A 22,188-nucleotide genomic window follows, 5' to 3' on the forward strand; every position below is an offset into this window, starting at 1 on the left:
GTGGGACCATGGTTCCACGGGAATAGGCAGCGGCTGCAAGAGGCCCCAGGGCCGACCACTGGGCGGTTTTTGCCGGGCACATACTGGGCATGAGTCAACATATACTCGGACGTCTTGTTGCATTCGAGGCCACCAATAATAGCGGCTAAGCAGGTCGAGCGTCCTCTCCCTGCCGGCGTGACCCCCTGAAAGCGAGTCATGGGCCCAAGCTAACACCCTTCTGCGGTCTTTGTGGGAAACCACCACTCGTCCAAGAGTGGAAACTGTGGTGCTAGCTAACTGGATTTTAGCGGGATCTATGATGTGTTGTGGGAGGTCTTCCTTCTCCTCCTGAAGCTCATAACGGGAGAGTGCGTCGGCCCGTACATTCTTCAACGCGGGTCGGTACTTCAGAATGAAATTAAAACGGTTAAAGAAAAGGGACCATCGTGCTTGTCGAGGATTAAGACGTTGGGCCTGGTTAAGGAACTCCAGGTTTTTGTGATCTGTATAAATTGTAACCGGATGGAGGGAGCCTTCCAACCACTGTCTCCATTCCTCCAGCGCAAGTTTGACCGCCAGCAACTCCTTATCCCCAATGCCGTAATTGCACTCGGCAGGGGAGAACTTCTTAGAAAAATAGGAGCAGGGTAGGAGATGTCCGGAGTTAGAGACCTGTGAGAGGACCGCTCCCACAGCAATGTTAGAGGCATCGACCTCAACAAAGAAGGGCCGTGTTGGATCTGGGTGGCGTAAACAGGTATCCTGGAGGAACGCCTCCTTTAATAGTTCGAAAGCCTCACAAGCTCCCTCAGGCCAGAGGCGAGTGTTTGCCCCTTTCCGAGTTAGTGCGGTTAAAGGAGCCACCAAGCGGGAGTACTGAGGAATAAAGTGTCTATAGAAGTTAGCAAACCCCAAAAAGCGTTGTAATGCTTTCAACCCCTCAGGTCGGGGCCACTTCCTGATGGCGGTTACCTTGCTGGGGTCCATCCGGAAACCTGTAGAAGACACTATAAACCCGAGGAAGGGTAACGACTCTTGTTCAAAGAGACATTTTTCGAACTTGGCATACAAATGGTGGTCTCGTAAGATCTGGAGTACTTGTCTCACATGTTGCCGATGGGAGGCAAGATCCGGGGAGTATATGAGAACGTCGTCCAAATAGACGATCACGCAGGAATGCAATAAGTCACGCAGAATCTCATTCATTAAGTGCTGAAAAACAGCGGGAGCGTTGCACAGTCCAAACGGCATTACTAGATATTCATAATGGCCGTCCTGGGTGTTGAACGCCGTCTTCCATTCGTCCCCGGGACGGATTCGAACCAGATTATAAGCGCCGCGGAGATCCAATTTCGTGAAGACTTGTGCTCCTTGGAGTCTGTCCAACAACTCCGGAATGAGGGGAAGCGGGTACCGGTTCTTCTTGGTGATAGCATTGAGCCCACGGTAATCAATGCAAGGCCGCAAGCCTCCGTCTTTTTTGGCAACAAAAAAGAAACCTGCTCCGGCGGGGGACTTGGAAGGGCGTATGAAGCCTTTAGCCAGATTCTCAGTGATATATTCGGACATGGCCCGGGTCTCTGGCTGAGACAAGGGATAAACTCGTCCCCGTGGGGGAGTAGTACCCGGAAGCAACGCTATTGCACAGTCAAAAGGTCGGTGTTGCGGTAACAATTCCGCTTTTTCCTTGGAAAAAACATCCTGAAAGTCAGCATACGGAGCCGGTAGTACCGGTACGGTGTGGGCCACCGGAATCCGTTGGAATCTTTTCACTTGGAGGCAGGATTGGAAACACTCCGAACTCCACTGGGTAATCTGAAAATCTTTCCAGCGAATCACAGGAGAGTGTTTCTGAAGCCAGGGTAACCCGAGAACCACCGGATGTACTGCTCTCTCCAACACTAGCAAGGAAATCTCTTCTGTGTGTAACAAGCCCGTCTGCAAAATTAACGGGACGGTCTCAGTGGAGATGCACCCTGATAAAGGAGTACCCTGAATAGAGGTTATCCGCAAGGCAGGAGTCCTAGGTCGCGTAGGGAGATTCAACTGTTGCACCAAGTCTTTAGTAATAAAGTTGCCTCCAGCCCCTGAGTCAACAAGGGCTTGCGTGAGGAAAGAACCACCTGGATAATCCAAGGTTACTGGCATAGTACATTGAGGAGCAGGACTAAGGCAGCCTAGGGGACACTCCTCCTTTACACCTAGGCGCGGGAGTTTTCCGCCCGTTCTTTACACTGGGCAAGGTAATGGCCCTTTCCTCCACAGTACAGGCACAGTCTCAAGTCCCGGCATCGCTGCCTTTCTTCGGGAGATAAAGACGAACGACCCACTTGCATGGGCTCGTCGGCGGCAGTTGTAGGTGAAGAAGTAGCTCCTCGTGACCCCGAACTCGAACCCGAATTCGAGGACCTGGGAATCACGGACGTCGAACGTCGGAAAGGGCGCCCCTCTTTCGCCCTCTGCTGCAAACGCCGATCAATACGACCCGCTAAGTCAATCAGGGAACTCAGGGTCTCCGGCAGGTCCCGAGCCGCTAGTTCGTCCTTAATACGACCGGCTAAGCCTTCCAGGAACACACCCCGGAGAGCCTCATCCTGCCAGCCTACCTCGTGGGCAAGGGTGCGAAACTCCAATGCGTAGTCTGCCAAAGTCCGTGACCCTTGCCGGAGCTGAAGTAACTCTGAGGTAGCGGAAGCCTGTCGTGCTGGCTCATCGAAGGCCGCTTTGAACTCCTCCACAAAGCGATTCAAGTCCCCCAGTGCAGGATCATTATTCTCCCACATGGGGGAAGCCCAATTCAGGGCCCGTCCGTCCAGAAGGGCAAAAATGTACGCCACCTTGGTACCATCAGTAGGAAACTGGTTAGGCAGTAGTGCAAAGCGCACATAACACTGATTTAAAAACCCTCGACACGCTTTGGCATCCCCGGCATAGCGAGAGGGCGCTGGGAGCTGCGTAGGGGTCTGAAGGGTTACCAGTGGTGCAGGAACAGGTGCCGGTACTGGAACGGGCGCGGGCGGCTCGGTATCCATGCGAGACGCCAGCCGCTCTACTGTAGCAGCCAGGGAATCCAGGACTTGTTGTTGCTGCATCAACCGCTGGGCCAAACCCGGAATGGCCTGTAGCCCGGCGAGGTCTGCCGGATCCATGGCCTTGCAAACTGTTGTGCTGGCGAAAACCCGGATGTGGATCCTTGGGCCGACCGGACCGAGGGAACAGTCGGTAGGCAGAACTCCCACTGGGCAAGAGGATCTTCACCTGGAAACCCGAGACTCCTCCAGAGGAGCTGTGGGAGCCCAGGTTGCTAGGACTTAGGAGACTTCGCCCTGGAAGTCCGAGATCCCCCCAGGAGAAGCCCGTAGGGACCCGGACCGCTGGGACTTAGGTGAGAGCGAAGAAACCCAGGAGTGGAGTCCGGTCTGGAGTCTGGGCAGGCAGCGAGCAAGCAGAGGACGGGAACACGGACCGAGGTCAAGGCAGGCTGAAGACAAGCAGGTCGAACCTAACGAACCGGAGTCAAGGCAGGTAGCAGGCAGGCAGAGTCAGGCAATCCGTGGTCAAGGCAGGCAGCAGGCAAGCGGAGTTAGGCAAACCGTGGTCAAGGCAGGCAGTAGGCAGGCGAAGTCAGGCAATCCGATGTCAAGGCAGGTAACAGGCAAAGCGGAGTCAGGCAAAGCGGAGTCAGGCAGGTAACAGGCAATCCAGGAACGCAACTGAGAACTACAGGAAGTAGTGAACCTCGTTGCAAGGCAAAGAAGGGAAGGGACTGCAGGGCTTAAATAGCCCTGCCGCGTCTGACGTCATAGAAGGGAGGAGCCGGGTTTTCCCGCACTGGTCCCTTTAAAAGTGGAGGACAGTCGCGCGCGCGTGCCTGGGGGCAGGGACTGACCGTGAGGGCACGCCAGCGGCAGCGTGAGAGCCGGCGCATGGCGCCCGAAGGCCCTGCAGGCCCGCGGAACGCGGCAGCTCCCCGGAAAGCAGCGGCCGGGGTCCTGAGGCCGCGGAACGCGGCAGCACGCGGCAGCTCCCCGGGACTCGGGAGGAAGGTAAGGCCTCGGGCGCCAGCGTGGCGACCGAGACCGCAACAATTGCTGCATCAATGTCCATGATAGGCACATGATGGAGAAGCAGTCGAGGCTGCTATTGTTTGCACGCAATGTGTCCACAGGGTCACAATAGCATGTGTGATGTTGTATTATGGTTGAACTGCATAGAGTTGGCTATCCCTGAAGATAGAGTTCTTTGTCACTGGACACCATTGCGCATTTAGATAGAGCGAAGGAAACAGGTGTGAAGGTCGACTGGGTGACAGAGTGTGTTTTTTTTGTAGTATGCTAGCGCACGGCTGCAATGCAAGGTGCGTGACTTTTACTCATTGGCATTTGCATGAGGTCTTGGATGAAAAGTTGGTTAGGTGACGGTCTCGTAAAGTGGAAAAAAAAACTGGAAATAAGCGTTGGCAGAATTTTCTAGTGAGTGTGCAAGGTCACCTTGTCGTGGTGAAATTGAAGATAAGGAGGGTAGTGAACCAATGTTTAGAAATCACTTATTCTCCTTACAGAATTGAAAGCAAACCAAGAAAAAGCATCTTCTATGGGAGGTAGCGAAGGTGACAAGTAATCAAAGGTGCACAGCCGAAAGCATCAGCCCGTCGAGAAGTACATTAATGTCCAACAGCACCTGCGGCTTATGCCAAAGGTGGACGTAGGTGCAATACTCCTGTTAGGAATCTGGATACTAAGGAAGGACATGAAATAGGCTGTCCGTTTAGATGAATGTGAGAATATGTTGTAGCGCTTAAATGAACTTGTAGCGATGACGCAGCAAGGTCCTTGCTGTAAGCAGATGGAGACAGGAGAGAAGCCGTTCCGGCGGCAAGTAAAGGGGTCGAGACCCATTGGTGTACACCAGAAGTGTAGCGTAACCACTTTGTCTGGAAACTGAGTCTAGTTGGCAGCGTCTTTGATGACAAGTATATGTCTTGAATGGCAGAAGAAATGTGGAAGCGCTAGTAAGCGATTCCTCCGAACTGCACACTGAAATTCAGGGAGGAGTGAAGAGGAGGTGATAGCGTTCCCTTGTTCTGGGGAAGAAGCCATGGCTGTCTGCCTGGGAATTGGGTTGTGAATTCATAGATGTACTAGGGAAAGTATACCTTGGTTGTTGAGGCCATATGGGCAGGATCAGTGTAGAGCCGCTCAATTTTGCATGCATCTCTGGCGTGTGCGAGAGATGAGTTGTATTGGAGGGAACGCCTAGAGTAATTTTCGTGACCCATCAATGAGAAGAGGGTTTGGAGCGAGTCTAATGGGCTCAGATAAACCGAGCAAATGTTATCTATTATCCTATTGCTCTTTGTTGCAAATAGATCGACTGTAGGGAGAGCCCAAACTGAGAAATTCCCTGAGTCACTCTTGGAGTCAGGAGTCATTCGTTGGGGCAAAAAGTTCACTGAGTTTGATCACGCTGGAATTGAGCATCTCGGTGAAATAAGTGGCTTGCAGCCAGATGGAACTCTGGGGTGCCCATCCCAGAATCAGAACTGCCTCGTAGCAAAGATTCCATGAACCTGACTTCTGTGTCTGGTATATAGAGAACATTGTTATACAGGTATCCGTGTGAATCCTGACTAGGTTCTGTTGTGGGAAGTTGCTGAAGACTCGAAGGGCGTGTTTTCCGCCTTGAGCTTCTAAAGGTTTATCTTCAATGTATGGTCGCACGAAGTTCATAGACCTTGTGTTTTCAAATGAGTTGCCCATTCGTTGGGTGATACATCTGTGGTGAGGAGCACATGATGTCGAAGGGTTGGAAAGGCGAGCCCGTTGATAGTGCGTATGAGAGGAGCCACCATTATAGGACCTTGTCTATATTGCTGGAAAGGAAAAGGTGTGGATAATGGATGAAGAAAAGAGTGCTTGAGACCCATTGTAGGCGGCGCATATGTAGAACTACATAGTGGCTACCCACATCTGTCCTAGAACAGGTAGGACTTGGCGAGGTGGTATTTTGGTTCTGTGAAACTGAGTTGTAAATTTTATGGGGAGAGCAAGTTTTCGGGTGAAGTAGAAAGAGTCCTGTCTCAGATAGTGGCAATGTAGGCTCCCAAAAGCTGCAAAAATTTTTAATGATTCCAGCCTTGAATTTTCGAAGGTGATCAGTAGGCCTAGATTGTCCAAGAAGAATTTGTGTCGTAGTGGATCAGAGGCTAGTAGGAGCAGTCGTCGAGATAGGGAATATTTGTAGTCCTTGTTGATGAGGGTGTGCCTTCGCCACTGCCCTGAAGTTGTTGAAAAACCAGTGGGCCAAAAGCAAGGTCAAATGGAAGACCTTGTATTGGAAGTGATGGCTGTTCACCCAGAGAAACGAGGGGAACACTAGGAACTAGGGTGGATGGATATGGGAGCATATGCTCCCCTTTCCCTGTTTTATTTTATTTTTTTTTTTTTTGCATCTGTAGTTTTTACAGAATGTGTTCCTGGATAGGTGGCAAGTGTAATTTTGAGTTGACTATGGAAGTTGATGTAATGTGACTCCAGGCTGGAAGACAAGTGGCAAACTTCATGCCTGATGTAAAGATGGTGGATTTATTTTATTTCCTGTGGTTAGCGAGGCGTCGTAGCACGCTTACATGTTTGTTGACTAGTCATTGTCTTGGTGGTTGGCAAGACGAAGGCTTATGATAGGGATGAGGCTTAAGGTTTTTCTTTTTTCCCTTCAGCATCGGGCTGAGGTTGAAATTGAATGTTGTGACATAGATGGATGTTGGTGAGATGGTAAAGAGAAAGGCTGCTGTCCTATTCCTTAAAGTTTGTGAAAACGGATCAGTGAAATGATGTCGGAAAGAAAAAGGTTGGTAGACTATACGGTTAAGTCTATCAAATTCCTGGAACATCATCTTTTATGGCTGTAGAATATCACCATGTAAGACGTTTGACTGTCAAGGCATTGCTGAAGCATTAGATAAGACTTCAAAGCCAAGGGGCAGGAGCTAGGAAGTTCCTCATTCTTCTGTGATGGAATGGTATAGAGGAGAGAAAGTGGCATCTGCCGAGTTTGTTGGAGATGCGTTTCAGAGCCTATAGAGTATCCAAAGATCTATGCGATGTAAACTATATGGTTGGAATGTAGGCACTGAGTACTTCCAAGGAATGGCTTGATTCATCCTTTTTTTCTATTTTTTTTTTTTTGTGGAAGTCATCTAGTGACTTATCTTCTTTCGGCGTGAAAACGGAGATAGGACTTACAAGCCGCCTGTATCATCCCTTTAACCAGCATGGAGTGATGGGGAAAAGGGAACGTTAGTGTGAAAAGAGAATTATACCCCAACGTTAAGGCTGTGGTAGGGCTTAACCTGTGTGGTGTTTGTCATTAGTCTTTGACTGACTGACTCCTATGGAACGTGTCGGTGGTAGTGGAAGTATGGATTCTAGCATGTCCGACGTTTTGTGTGAGTCTGGCGGGGGGAATTGGGGGTGTACTCGTCTTTGAATCTCTGGTCCCCCTGAATTGGTTTTAGTGCTGGCTGGGACACGCGTTGTAGTTGATGCATTCCCCGGTGCGGACGACTTAGCGCTCTGATGGTTAGTATTGCGGTCTCGCTGGCTTCATTTTTTATGGTGGTGTCTGAGAACCGTGGCCATGCACTCAGCACTTGTGCTCATGCCCTGGCGTGGCCGGCACCCAGGCCAGTGTTCGGCGCACCCGGCATCTGCGCCGGTGTTCAGTTCGCCCGGTGTCCACGCCAGTATTCGGTGTGCCCGGCATCCGTGCCGGTGCTCGACGCATCTCACACTCGTGCTGATGGCCGCTCCAGGTGGCCAAAGCCTGTATTGTAGGCCATAGCTGCTGGTGTGGTGGTCGGTGCTCTGGCATGCAGGTGCGCGTGAGGATGCCTCAGGGCGCCTGCCAGTGTGGGTGTGTGCGACGGTGAATGCGTTGATTCTCTGGCGCACCGGCACGCGGGGCATTGAATTTGCGTCGGCCAGTGTCAGTAACTGGCAGTGTGTGCATGCGCCAGCCCACTGGCGCATATGTGGAAGCGCCAGGCCCACAGGCTCACGCAGCCATGCGCCAGGCCCTCCGGCGCACGCAGCCATGCGCCAGGCTCTCCAGCTTGCTCCGATGTATCCGGCCTTCCGGCGCATGCGCCCGTACCTCCAGCGCATGCGCCAGGCCTTCTAATTGACTCGCTGATGCTCCAGCCTTCTGGCTCACTTTGCAATGCGCCCAGCCATCCGGTGCACACGCGGATGCATCAAGCCCTCTGGCTGACTCGTTGATGTGCTGGCCTTCCAGTGCAGGCGCCAATGCGCTGGTACCTGCGGTGCACGTGCCGATGCGCTGGGCCCTCTGGCTGACTTGTCGATACGCCGGCCTTCCGGCGCAGGCGCCAGGCCTCCGGCACTAGTGATAACACTCTCGGCTCAGCAAAATAAAAACATAGTCCTTGGCGAGTCAGTGCTCGCTATGAGAACTTGGGGTGCTGAAGTGGAAGGAATCAGCCGGTACGTGGTAGAGACAGCGATGCCTTGGCGACCACGGCTGGAAATCGCAGCCCTCCCCCAGTCTCTACTCGGTGCCAGCCCAGTTAAACCGGGGGTTAACCGAGGAGACAAAGCAAAGGCAGCAGTCAGGTGGGAGGGGGAGGGGGATGCCCCGAGATGTTAGAACAATCTCGTGAGGGCAACTTCAGAAGAAGGTTCTTTCCAGTTTTTTGTTTTTTTTTATCTTCTTCTTTCCTGTGAAGAACTGACTTTTTTTTTTATAATATAAGATTTTTCTAAGTTTATTGAGGAGATGTAGAGAGCTCTGCGCACTATGCTGCATGGAAAAAAATCAGACTGAGGAGCCTGAGGTAATCCTGTCAGGATACAGGAGGGAGGGAGTATCTAGCTAAAAGACTTTACTAGTCTTAGAGAGCTCCGCCACCTAGTGGCACGGAGGACGTACCCCATACAGCATGGCTAATTCAGCTACTTATCTACGTGAAAAGCTTTCTTCCTAATAAGATCAATGGTACAAGAATCCTACTCTAGGAGCTCCAAAGAGTAGGTTCTAGATCTCTTGGCCTTTTTGAGATCAGATCCAACTACAATTGACTGATGAGGCAGTTATTGCTTCTCAAATCTGGAAGCCTTCTGGACTGTATCTGCCTTCTTGTTAACAGGCAACATTGGGGGGGGGGGGGGGTCTTCCACATTTTCATCTCTCTCCACATAATGATATTGTGGACAAGCACTGTCACAATTTCCTTAGGGGATCCATGAACTGGAGGATGTCAAGCATTTTTGCCTTGGACTCTTCCTCCTTATGTAAATTAAATGGAATAGTCTTCGCCGATGCTTCTTAGCTTTCCCCCAAGGGTTAGCATGGTAATCCTCAATGCAGGTGCCAATGATTTTGCTTTAATCAAATGGAGAAAGCTAGATGATGGTCTGTCTCACAGGCTTCTATGCTCAATGTTGAGAAAGAATACTGCTTTTTTGATGTCCCTCCAACATCCAGTGTGGCTCTCGGGCCCTTCAATGCTGATGGGCCAGAATTACTTTTTCGAAAAAGTTTTTCCTAAAGAACTTCTCCATCATTTTTAAATGGGATCATCCTCGTGGGTCATATTCCTGAAAGTGGAGTACCTCAAGATGTTGTGACCATCCCTCAGATAGAACACACATCTGAGGGATGGTGGGGATCTATTCAGACTGTTTGTCCAGATAAACCACAAAGGTTTAAATTTCCCGCCACTCTGATAGTCTCTCTGGCCTTCTAGCTGAAAAAATGTTAGCCAAATGAGTTAGAGGAGTTCTAGATGGAGGGAAGAGTTAAGCTATTCAGCTTACTCTAATAATACCAAAGAAATGTCCTAAAGTGAGCTGTAGAAGGGTATCCAGATAACTAGCACTTTATCTGGCTATACTTAGTGGCGTGCCTAATCAGCAGCACCTTGCTGAATATCCATGACAATTTATCCAGTTATCTGTAACTGGATAAATTATCCATTCACCATGCTACTGAATATTGATTATGCATTTGTACCAAGACACTTGTTGAAGATGCTGGTCATTTTTTTTTTTTGGGACATTGGCCTAAAAACAAGGGATTTAAAATAAGACAACTTAATTTTAAGCAAAAACATAGAAACATAGAAATGACGGCAGAAGAAGACCAAATGGCCCATCAAGTCTGCCCAGCAAGCTACGCACTTTATCCATTTTTTTCCCCCTTTTTCTCTCTCCCACCTGTTACTATTGGCTTCCAGTACCCTCCAGCCCTAATTCCCCTCCACCCAATTTAGAGAGCAGCTCTGTATCTGCATCCAAGTGACATCCAGCTCAATTGGGGGTAGCAACTGCTGTAACAAGCAGGCCACCCCCTTGCCCCATACTCTTACCCACCCCTGTTTTTATTTTTATTTTTTTTTTGGAAATAGCAGCCCTCCATCCTTCCGCTCCGTGAAGGTGGAACACCAACTACTGGCCACTGGCATCCCGCTCCGTGAATGCCTCTGTGGCTACTGCCGCTCCATGCAGTGTTTGAATGCCTCTGTGGCTACTGCCGCTCCGTGCAGTGTTTGAATGCCGCTGTGGCTACTGCCGCTCTGTGCAGTGTTTGAATGCCGCTGTGGCTACTGCCGCTCCGTGCAGTGTTTGAATGCCTCCATTTTATTCACGCCCTCTAGACTTGATGGATCCACGGTGTTTATCCCAAGCCCCTTTGAAGTCGTTCACAGTTTTAGACTTCACCACCTCCTCCGGAAGGGCATTCCAGGCATCCACCACCCTTTCCGTGAAGAAATACTTCCTGACATTGGTTCTTAGTCTTCCTTCCTGGAGCCTCAGCTCGTGACCTCTGGTTCTGCTTATTTTTTTCTGACGGAAAAGGTTTGTCGTTGTCTTTGGATCATTAAAGTTTTTCAAGTATCTGAAAGTCTGAATCATATCACCCCTGCTCCTCCTTTCCTCCAGGGAGTACATATTTAGATTCTTCAATCTCTCCTCGTATGTCATCCTATGAAGATCCTCCACCTTCCTGGTCGCCCTTCTCTGTACCGCTTCCATCTTGTCCTTGTCTCTTTGTAGATATGGTCTCCAGAACTGAACACAGTACTCCAGGTGTGGCCGCACCAAGGATCTGTACAAGGGGATAATCACTTCCCTTTTCTTACTCGATATTCCTCTCTCTATGCATCCCAGCATTCTTCTGGCTTTTGCTATCGCCTTGTCGCATTGTTTCGCAGACTTCATATCATTAGACACTATCACCCCAATGTCCCTCTCCTGCTCCGTGCACATCAGCCTTTCCCCCCCCCCCCCCCCCCCCCCATCGAATACAGTTCATTCGGATTTCCACTCCCCATATGCATGACTTTGCACTTCTTGGCATTGAATCTCAGCTGCCATATCTTTGACCACTCTTCCAGTTTCCTTAAATCCCGTCTCATTCTCAATGCTGTCCAATGTACTGATACCAATGCACACAGCGGCCATGGGAAAACATAATAAAACTTGAAAATGACTGAAAATTCCTCCTAATGATCTTAAGAGAACAAAGATTTATTTATTTATATATACTGACATTTGATCTCAATCGAGATATCACACTGGTTTACATTCAGGTACTGTAGGGTATTTCTCTATCTCCAGAGGGCTTACAGTTTTTGTACCTGAGGCAATAGAGGGTAAAGTGACTTGCCCAAGGTCACAAGGTGCGACAGCGGGACTCAAACCCTGGTCTCCTGGTTTGTAGCCCACTGCTCTAACCACTAGGCTATTTCTCCTCCACAAATAGGAGGGCTCCACAAATAACAAGCAAAAAATGAAAAATTCTCTTAAAAAAAAAAAAAAAAGAAACATGACCGTTGGGCTCCACAGGAAAACAAAAAATGAAGGATGTCCCACATGACAGCAAACGCATGTGCAGCGGAGCAAGGCAAAAGCTTCTAGAAACCTTCTAGTAAACCTTCACCAGTCCAAGCTCTGTTGGATGACATCACCCCCGCAGCAAGGACTGCACATCCTACTTGTCCTTGGAGAAACATCCATCACCCAAGCGTAAAAAAGAGCACAGCTCAGTGCCAGGCTTCCAAATTAGGACCTTGTGGATCATTAGGCAAACTAAACAAGGAAATGCTATTCAGCTAGAAGGCAGGAGCAAGGATTCAGAACTAGATTAAAGAAAGCAAAATAGCAGGTAATTACAAATGTATTGCTCAGCATTCTCCAAACCAGTGGCAATTTTCTTTAAAAAAAAAAAAAAAAATTACTAGGTTTGGACCAGCAGCAACTTTCACTTTTTTCCAATGGGGAAAAGGAAGCCAGGCAGCAACCTATCATGCCACTGCTCCAGACCCTATCCCTTGTGATTGCAGGCACAAATTTAAGACCATTTTCGCAACCCTCTACGTTGAATAATTGCTTGTAAAAGGCACTGTTTAAATATCTCACGTTCTGCCTCATCAGAAGCAGCTGAGTTTTGTACCCCTTTTCCTTTTTTTTTTGCTTTCATTTGGCCTGTCATTGCCTTAATCCGGCTTTTCCTGCATGTCCATATGATCCCTAGTTCCCATTATGATGTATGGGCTCCACGCATCAGAGAAATCAGTGCACATCAATTCCCATTAGGAAATGCGAACATGAGTTTCTGGAGGCTGCGCCAATCCATGTCAGATATGTCCAATGGAGCAAACACTGGTCTTGAATATGGTACTGCTGCCTCCCTGAAAACACATCCCCCTCACCCTAACTCCACATGAACAAGACGAGCTGTCCTGAAAATTTTTTTCAAAAGCAGGCACTCTAATAATGTGGCAAGAGATTCCCCCTTGCAACTTTTTTTCCTGATGAACAGAAGCCAACTGCTGTGCACAAGCAGAAAGAAAAATACTTAAAAGATCTTCTGACACTTGTTTGGCAACCTCTGCATGTAACTACAGTATGCCTTGTTACAAAGATCTAGATTACATGTTTAATTTATTATTGAATTAACTAATGTTCAAACTTTGTTGTTTTATAGGGTAGAACTGCTGATAAAGCAAGCTCGCCTTACCTTTTCCCATCTGGTAACATCACCAAGCAACAAGCAAACCATGGTCTGGTATCATGAACCAGATGACCTGTTAGGTGCTGAACAATCCATTTTCAGTGAACAGAAACTAAAAGTAAGACAAAGGGAGTTTTAACTGGTAACCTGAATAGGTTTGAAGTGGAGGTTACAAAGGAACCATATGCTGGCAGCCAAAAACACGTTTTCACGCAGTATCTATATGTCAATGGCAAACAATAAAAGCAGCACTTCATCACATAGTCAACCAGAGACCTCTGCTGCATACAAAACTCAGAACCTTCTAGAAAATTTGGCTGATGCCTCTAACACTACCAGCTCTGGGAGTGGGAAAGCAAAATTGGCGCTGCCCATGAAGATTAAACGTCAGATAGAAAACAAGATTACCATGCATAGCATGGCACGATTTAGAGAGACACCCTCTTCTCACGTCACTACATTGGCTCCCCATCTACCTCCACATACAGTTCAAGTTTCTCCTATTCACCCTCAAGTGCATTTATTCTGCAGTGGCTCAGTACCCCTCCTTTTATCTCCCCATTATACCCTTCCTTGCAAATTAAATTCTGTTTATCAAGCAAGCTGTTCTTATTTCATTACATAAGCACATGCCACACTGGGTCAGCCCAAGGGTCCATCAAGCCCAGCATCCTGTTTCCAACAGTGGCCAATCCAAGCCATAAGAACCTGGTAAGTACCCAAAAACTAAGTCTATTCCATGCTACTGATGCTAGTAATAGCAGTGGCTATTTTCTAAGTCAACTTAAATAATAGCAGGTAATGGACTTCTCCTCCAAGAACTTATCCAATCCTTTTTTAAACCCAACTTTACTAACTGCACTAACCACATCCTCTGGCAACAAATTCCAGAGTCTAATTGTGCATTGAGTAAAAAAGAACTTTCTCCGATTAGTTTTAAATGTGCCCCATGCTAACTTCATGGAGTGCCCCCTAGTCTATTATCGAAAAGAGTAAATAACAGATTCACATCTACCCGTTCTAGACCTCTCATGATTTTAAACACCTCTATCATATCCCCCCTCAGCCGTCTCTTCTCCAAGCTGAAAAGTCCTAACCTCTTTAGTCTTTCCTCATAGGGGAGCTGTTCCATTCCCCTTATCATTTTGGTTGCCCTTCTCTGTACCTTCTCCATCGCAACTATATCTTTTTTGAGATGCGGTGACCAGAATTATACACAGTATTCAAGGTGCGGTCTCACCATGGAGCGATGCAGAGGCATTATGACATTTTCTGTTTTATTCACCATTCCCTTTCTAATAATTCCCAACATTCTGTTTACTTTTTTGACTGCCGCAGCACACTGTACTGACGATTTCAATGTGTTATCATTTTTTTACATTTATAGATCACATAGATTTTCAGGATCAAAATCAAAGCAGTGTACATAATAAAAAACAAAGCATAATGTACATACAAATAAAACAATATATAAAATATAGTTCAGCAATATTATATGCATTACAAAGAAAATGAGAAACTTAAAAAACCCTGGTTTTCCATGCCCACAGCCCAGTTGATTTTAACATTTACTGTAATGAGTAAATTTCCTGAAGCCTCTTCTTTGCCTTATCTATGTGTCTTGATTACACTATAAGCTCCATAAAGCAGGGATTGTCTCTTATGTGTATTTGTACGGCATTGTGTATGTCTATTAACACTACAGAAATGATAGGGAAGTAGTAGAACATAAGAAGGCAACCCGCACATGATAGGGAGGGTAATTTAAAAAAAACCAAAAAACTTCTATAGGTAGTGCTTTACCTGGAGAAATGGCCCTTTGAAAACTGTGTGACTGATGTGTGTGCAAAATTACACTCATACACACTGTTGAACGTATCTTCACACAAAAGCGTTCCAGGAGGTGGAGTCTGGGAGGAGCTGGGACTTGCATTCATACTTTTTGATTTTAAAAAGTATGCCCATAAATTCTCTCAGCAAAACTAAATGCACCAAATAGCAGGTGTAATTGTGTTCATGTACTTTCCCAGGATAACTTTCAAAGCAGACTTATGTATGTAAGTCTGCTTTGGAAATTAGTGTAACTTATGCATGATGTTATAAAATTACCCCTAAACATCCAATTCAAATTTATTTACCAATCATTTACTTTGACAATATTTCTTCTTTTTATAACTGATAAGAAATTTTAGTAGCACCAGAATGTATTTATTATTGATTTAAAAACATTTGATATACTGCCTTTTCCTAAATCTAGAACCAAGGCAGCACATTCCAGGCTCTGTGACATATTTAATTCCTTCTAAGTAAACTGTGATGACACAGACAAGCGACGTTGCTTATCTGTAACAGGTGTTCTCCATGAAAAGCAAAACAAGCAGCCACACATGATGGGTGACATTAGCCAATGGCGCAAAATTGGGTCACTTTTCTCTTAAAGCCCAGAAAGTTCTACTTGCTTTCCTAGTATGCATGGGCCTTCCCATGCTAGCGTCCCCATGCGTGAGTCTCCTCAGTCCTTTTCCAAGCCATGTAGACTTCCTGGGGAGGAGGAAGGAATTGTGTGGCAGTAGAGGAGGACCGGAAGGCTCAACTGCATACTGCTCCCAGCATCCCCCGGGAGAGGAGTCCAGAGGTCACTGCAAGCGGTCCAGGGATTGACTTCCACAGCCCCAGCTTCGAGAGGCCCCGCACCCTTTGCAGTAGAGGAGGACCGGAAGGGTCAACTGCATACTGCTCCCAGCATCCCCCATGAGAGGAGTCCACAGGTCACCGCAAGCGGTCCAGGGATTGACTTCCACAGCCCCAGTTTCCAGAAGCCCCGCACCCTTTGCAGTAGAGGAGGACCGGAAGCGAGCGACATTAGGCGCACAAATCTCAAACCATTCCCCCTCCCCCAGTCTCTTCTTTCTACTAGTTTATATTTAGGTCCTTAATTCAAATGTTTTATTTATTTATTTATTTAAAAGTATTTATATACCGCTTTTCAAAACAGGGTATCTTGTCAAAACGGTTTACAATAAGAATAAAATAAAATAAGTGAAAAGAGCTTAAAAAATAATATAAAAATACATAAAACTGATATATACCTTAAAGGTAAAATAAAATATTAACAAAAATGGCTAATAATGGAGCTGGGCCAGAATTCAAGTTGTAATCAGGAAGGGTAGCGGGTGGGGGGGGGGGGGGTTTGGAATAAAAGGAAAAATGAAATAAAGTTATGGGGGTTGAGAAAGATACTAGGTTGTGGGATAATGTTGAGTTGTTTTTGAAGGAGTATTGAATGCCATTTGGAAAAAGTGTGTTTTTAATGATTTTTTGAATTGTTGAGGGTTGGATAGTAAACGAAGTGGGTTGGGTAGTGAATTCCAGAGAAAAGGGCCTGCTACTGAGAAGGCCCTTTTTCTGGTGATATCTAGTCTAGCCTGTCGTGGGGAAGGAGTGTCAAGTAAGTTTTGAGTTAGTGATCTTAGATGTCTTGCTGGTTTATAGATACGAAGTAGTGAACAAAGCCATGTGGAAGATGGGTTATTTATTAGACCGTGAATGATAGTGAGGATTTTATATTTTATTCTGTATTTTATGGGTAACCAATGAAGAGATTGAAGGATAGGTGTAATATGTGTTACGCTTGGGCTCCGGTCAGGAGGCGTGAACACCACCCAGCAGGGTGGCTCCAGGTGGAGAGAGACAGGAAGCTAGAAACAGTGTCTGGTTCCAGGCTGGGTCAAGGCAGGCAGCAATAAGCAGTGTCTAGTTCAGGCTGGGTCAGAGCAGGCGGCAAGGAGCAGAGTCTAAGTTCAGGCTGGGTCAGGGCAGGCGGCAATGAGCAGAGTCTAAGTTCAGGCTGGGTCAGGGCAGGCGGCAATGAGCAGAGTCTAAGTTCAGGCTGGGTCAGGGCAGGCGGCAATGAGCAGAGTCTAAGTTCAGGCTGGGTCAGGGCACAGTAAGCAGGGCAAGGCAGGTCAGAAGGCCCGTAGGCCACACACACACAGAAGGCCCGTAGGCCACACACCATAAGCGGGGCAAGGCAGGTCAGAAGGCCCGTAGGCCACACACACACACAGAAGGTCCGTAGGCCACACACACACAGACAGAAGGCCCGTAGGCCACACACCATAAGCAGAGCAGGGCAGGTCAGAAGGCCCGTAGGCCACACACACACAGAAGGCCCGTAGGCCACACACCATAAGCGGGGCAAGGCAGGTCAGAAGGCCCGTAGGCCACACACACACAGAAGGCCCGTAGGCCACACACCATAAGTAGAGCAGGCAGGTCAGAAGGCCCATAGGCCACACATACACAGAAGGCCCGTAGGCCACACACCGTAGTCAGGGCAAGCAGGTCAGAAGGCCCATAGGCCACACATACACAGAAGGCCCGTAGGCCACACACCGTAAGCAGAGCAGGCAGGTCAGAAGGCCCGTAGGCCAGGTGAGAACAGCGAGGAAGGAGGCCCGAAGGCCGCGCAAGGCAAGGCAAGGAAAGGCCCGAAGGCCGCGCAGGGCAAGGCAAGGAAAGGCCCGAAGGCCGCGCAAGGCTAGAGCAAGGAGCCCAGGTGAGCTCGATGCCGAAGCACCGAGGCTACTGTCAGGCAGGGTTATAAGGACACGCACAGAGTGGACAGAAGATGGATTGGGCCTGTCCGGAAAGCCAGCACTAGAGGGACCCCTGGTGGTGAGGCGGTTGCACTGCAGCCAAAACTGTAACAATATGATTTCGAATAGGAGTACCTGATAGAATACGAGCTGCACTGTTTTGAATAATTTGTAAGGGATGAATTATAGAGTCGGGGAGTCCTAAATAGAGAGCATTACAATAGTCTAAGCCAGAAAAAATTAAAGATTGGAGAATAGTTCGAAAATCTTGGTGAAAAAGGAGGGGACGAAGACGTTTAAGAAGCTGTAACTTATAGAAGGATTTTTTTTGTTATAGAGGAAATGTGTTGTTTCATTGATAAATCTGAATTTATGATAATACCTAGATTTGTAGCGAATTGTGTAATGGGAATAGGTGATCCGTTTATAGACCAATGTGAGGGTGGACCTATGGAAGTGTCTGAGATGGATGGACTTTCTCTGAACCACATGCAGCCATGTCTCCAGAATTGGACTGTGAGGGAGTATATAAGACACCCCCTCCCCACCACCACCACCACCACACCCTAAAGGACTGGCCATAGCTATCTGTACTGGCTCCAAACCAGCAAGGGATTCTAGGCTAGGATGGATCCCTGCGGACTAGAATGAGAACTGGGCCCAGAGAGATGACGCGGGTCCCAGGAGAAAGACAGAAGCCTCAAGAAAGCAAACATACCTGAACTGTAAGTCGTATTGCCACATTTGTTTTGTTGAACTTCATGAAACAGCCAAGTTGTTTTGTTTGTTACTTTTCACCAATAAAAAAGTATATAAAGATGTATCCCAGAAACCAGCCTGGAGTCTGTTCTCTAGCTAGTCTTGCCTGCTCGATACCACATGGACACAATATTGTAGCTGACATCTTATTAAGGACTCGGACAGAGACATTTTCAGCAACTTTCTACTACTGTTATGCCTCTGCCTGTGAATCTCTGCATCTCTCCAGCTCTGGCCATAGCCTTATCATACTGTCTCACTACCTTGAAAACATCAGATGCTATCATCCTGGTCTCTTTTCTGGTCAGTGCACACCAGTTTCTCACCACAATTGTGAGGTGCTTCCTCAGATTTCTGCACATTTAATGCGTGGCTCAGCACATATTCTTGAATCTTAACTACCAAGCATCTCACCACTCCTCAAGCTTACTTAGATCACTACTCATTTTGTCTACTACCTTAGGGATGTTTGCAAAGGTACTGAATATACCTGGCCCCAGGACAGATGTCTGAGGAAAAACACTAACCAACTTTTTTTTCCTTAGAGTGAATTTCACTTACCATTATCCTCTGTTGTCTATCCTTACCCAATTTCTAATCCAGGCCACTTCCATGGGACCTGTCACCAGGCTGCCCAGTATATTTATGAGCCTCCTATGCGGTACAATATCAAAAGCTTGTCTAAAATCTGAGTAAACCAGATCTAATTCTTTATTCACTTAATCAAATAAATTGATCATATCTGTTTCATAATTTCCTTTTAGTAAAACCATTCCACCTTGGTTCCTGCAACCAGCTGGATTTTAGATACTTCTCTATCCTTTCCTTCAATAAAGTGTACAAACACCCTTGTCTCTACCAGATGGCCCTATGACCCTATCTTAGTTAACAGCTAGGAGGAATAAGCCATTCCCCAAGGCACTTTCCCTTGAGGTTTGCCTAGGTAATAGATTCCTTTTTTGTTAAGAGAGGGTGAGCCTAGGAATATGAAAGGCAGTGTAGTTTTGATTTCTGTGAGGAAGGAAGCGTTTCTGTGTGCTCTCAGTGTTAGGCCCCAACCTAGCACATCAAAGGAAAGAAACTGCCAGTGCTTTCTACTCAAGGCTGCTGGAAAGGGGGATCAGAGAGAACAGTTTTATCTGGTTTACTACTTTGATATTTTTGGGACTATTCAGACCTGCATTTTCTGGGAGGCAGAAATTCCTTCTTTAGGATTGCAGGAGGGATCTGCATACCTTTCTCGCAGGGCCAAGAGGAGGATACAGAGACCATAGTGAGATTCCTGCTTTTGTTAAGATTGTACCATCTTTTGGGAAGCAAGTATTTTTTTCTGCCCTCTTCCTTGCCCAGGACTGGAAAAAGTTCTGCTTCCAGAGTAGGCCTTCTCCCAGAAAGGTCCCACAAGATTTGCATTTGAGAGAAGAAAAAACACCTGTAGATCTCCAATTGGGCGTCTCTACCCCAGGATGCAGGACCACAGACAGGCTGGAGTTCGGGACATGCAACATGGACCTCAGGTACTGTGGGCACCAGGGACCCAATACACAGCTAGGACTCTCTGGCCACATTGGGATATCCATGCTTCCCAAATGGAGGATACAAATATTTCAACTTCTCACACTGAGGGACACTTACACAAGAGAAGAACATTAAATATCTTGTACCCTAAAGTTTCTACCAAACCTGGATGTAAATTTATTTATTTATTTATTTATTTATTTATTTATTTAAGGGTTTCTTATATACCGAGGCACGTTTGCAAAACATCACCTCGGTTCACAATGTAACATAACTTAGCAACAAGCTTTACAATAATAATAATAATAATAATAACTTAGAACAAGCTTTACAATAATAACATTAACAGGTAGCGGTTTATAGGGCAGGGGATGATAATACGAGATATATATACAAATGTACATGTTAGTTTTAACAATAACGCTATATAAAGCAATCAGGAAAATCAGCAGGGTGAAGTGAAAGATGGGGGGGGAAGATGAGGAGAAGACCTAAAGAGATTGGGAGGAGGGGGGAGAGGATAGCGAGGGTGAGGGTCAATTGGGTAGGGAGAGAAAAAGAAAGGGCGAGGGTCAGGTGGGCGGTCGGTTGGGCAGTCAAGTCATATCTTAGGTGAGAGACAATTCGTTAGTCAGGGTATGCTAGTTTGAACAGCCATGTTTTAAGATTGTGCTTGAATTTTTTGTGGCAAGGTTCCTGGCGTAATTGGGAAGGCATTTTATTCCAGTGGGCGGTTCCTGCGATGATGAAAGATCGCTCTCTAAAGGTGGTATGCTTCATGAACTTTGGAGAGGGTGTCTGGAGTTTGGCCAGGTGTTGCGTTCTTGTGGGTCTTGTCGGAGCGTGAAGCAGGAGATGTTCAGGGAACCATCGCATGTCATGGTTATGAATGGCTTTGTGTATGAGAGTGAGTACTTTATATACTATCCTGGAGGCTACGGGGAGCCAATGTAATGATTGAAGGACGGGAGTAATGTGGTCATGACGGTGAATGTTGGTAAGGATGCGTGCTGCAGCATTTTGTAATAACTGTAGAGGTTGTAGGGTATTTTTTGGTAAGCCTAGGAGGATAGCGTTGCAATAATCAAGTTTGGACAGGATCATAGCTTGCAGAACTGTGCGGAAGTCAGAGGTATGAAGAAGAGGTTTGATTCTCTTCAAGGTGTGGAGTTTGAAGAATCCGCTTTTTATGGTGGCTGAAATGAATTTTTTGAGATTAAATTGATCGTCTATCATAATGCCAAAGTTGCGGACTAGTAGGGTAGGAGGGCAACTGGGTAGTGAGGGTGTGGGGGAGAGACTGCGTGAAGGGTTGTTGGGAGGGGAGAGAATGAGTAGCTCTGTTTTGTTAGTATTGAGTGCAAGGAAATTATCGGAGAGCAGTTTATTTATCTCAGATAGCGCAGAGTTCCAGATCTTCATTGCGTTTGCAATGGAATCATTAATAGGGATGAGTATCTGCACGTCGTCAGCATATATAAAGTGCTGGATACCCAGTTTCGAGAGGAGTTGGCAGAGGGGGAGGAGGTATATATTAAAGAGTGTAGAAGAGAGGGAAGAACCCTGTGGTACTCCTTGAGATAGTTTGACAGGGTTAGATTTGTTACAACCAATTTTTACACTGTAGCTTCTGTCACTAAGGTATGATTGGAACCATAGTAGGGCTGTGCCAGCAATGCCAATTTCCATGAGGCGTTTGATGAGTGTGAGGTGGTTTACGGTATCAAATGTGTGTGGGAAGCTAGATAACATCAAGGGGCACCCTGCAGCACTTCTCACCCCACAGTCATGGGAGGGGAAGTGAAGGAAACAGCTTGATCTTCACCTGGAACTGGAAAGAAGCAGCGATGTAAGTGCTGCGATCATTAGACCCGCCCCCCCATGACATCACTAACATCAGACAGTTAAGACAGCCTCAACACCAGAAAAAAACATGCGACAAAGGGGCTCTCCCCTTTATGCACTCCTTCTTGCAAACCTTTGTGTATATGTAAAAATTTATTTTTATGTTTCCTTTGTTAACTAAGCTGTTTCATTGTATTCGACTAAGGAATTTTTTCCTGCTTTTTCTGTTTCACTGTAAACCGGCATGATTTGCATTTAATGCAAGAATGTTGGTATATAAAAGTTAAAAAATAAAATAAAATAAATAAATGCCGCAGAGATATCTAATAGTGCAAGTATGTGGGATTGTCCGTTGTCCATGGCTTTAAGTATAGATTCTGAGAGGGTGATGAGTAGTGTTTCTGTACTATGGTGTTTGCGAAAACCATATTGAGATGTGGAGAGTATGTTG

General features: G+C 46.9%; 1 protein-coding gene across 4 annotated transcripts in view; it reads right to left on the minus strand.

Annotated features, from left to right (window-relative positions):
- Positions 1-22,188, minus strand: part of DNAJC4 (DnaJ heat shock protein family (Hsp40) member C4) — a 301,306-nt gene that overhangs the window by 170,013 nt on the left and 109,105 nt on the right. Inside the window, exon 2 of one of the 4 annotated variants that reach the window (XM_029614760.1) lies at positions 13,024-13,129. The exons of the other annotated variants lie outside the window; for them this stretch is intronic. Coding sequence (XP_029470620.1) covers positions 13,024-13,065 — 42 coding nt within the window. The 5' untranslated portion in view covers positions 13,066-13,129. The remainder of the gene's footprint in view (positions 1-13,023; positions 13,130-22,188) is intronic. 4 annotated transcript variants of the gene reach the window in all.

Source organism: Rhinatrema bivittatum, chromosome 8, assembly GCF_901001135.1.
Source record: "Rhinatrema bivittatum chromosome 8, aRhiBiv1.1, whole genome shotgun sequence".
NCBI classification, from domain to species: Eukaryota; Metazoa; Chordata; class Amphibia; order Gymnophiona; family Rhinatrematidae; genus Rhinatrema; species Rhinatrema bivittatum.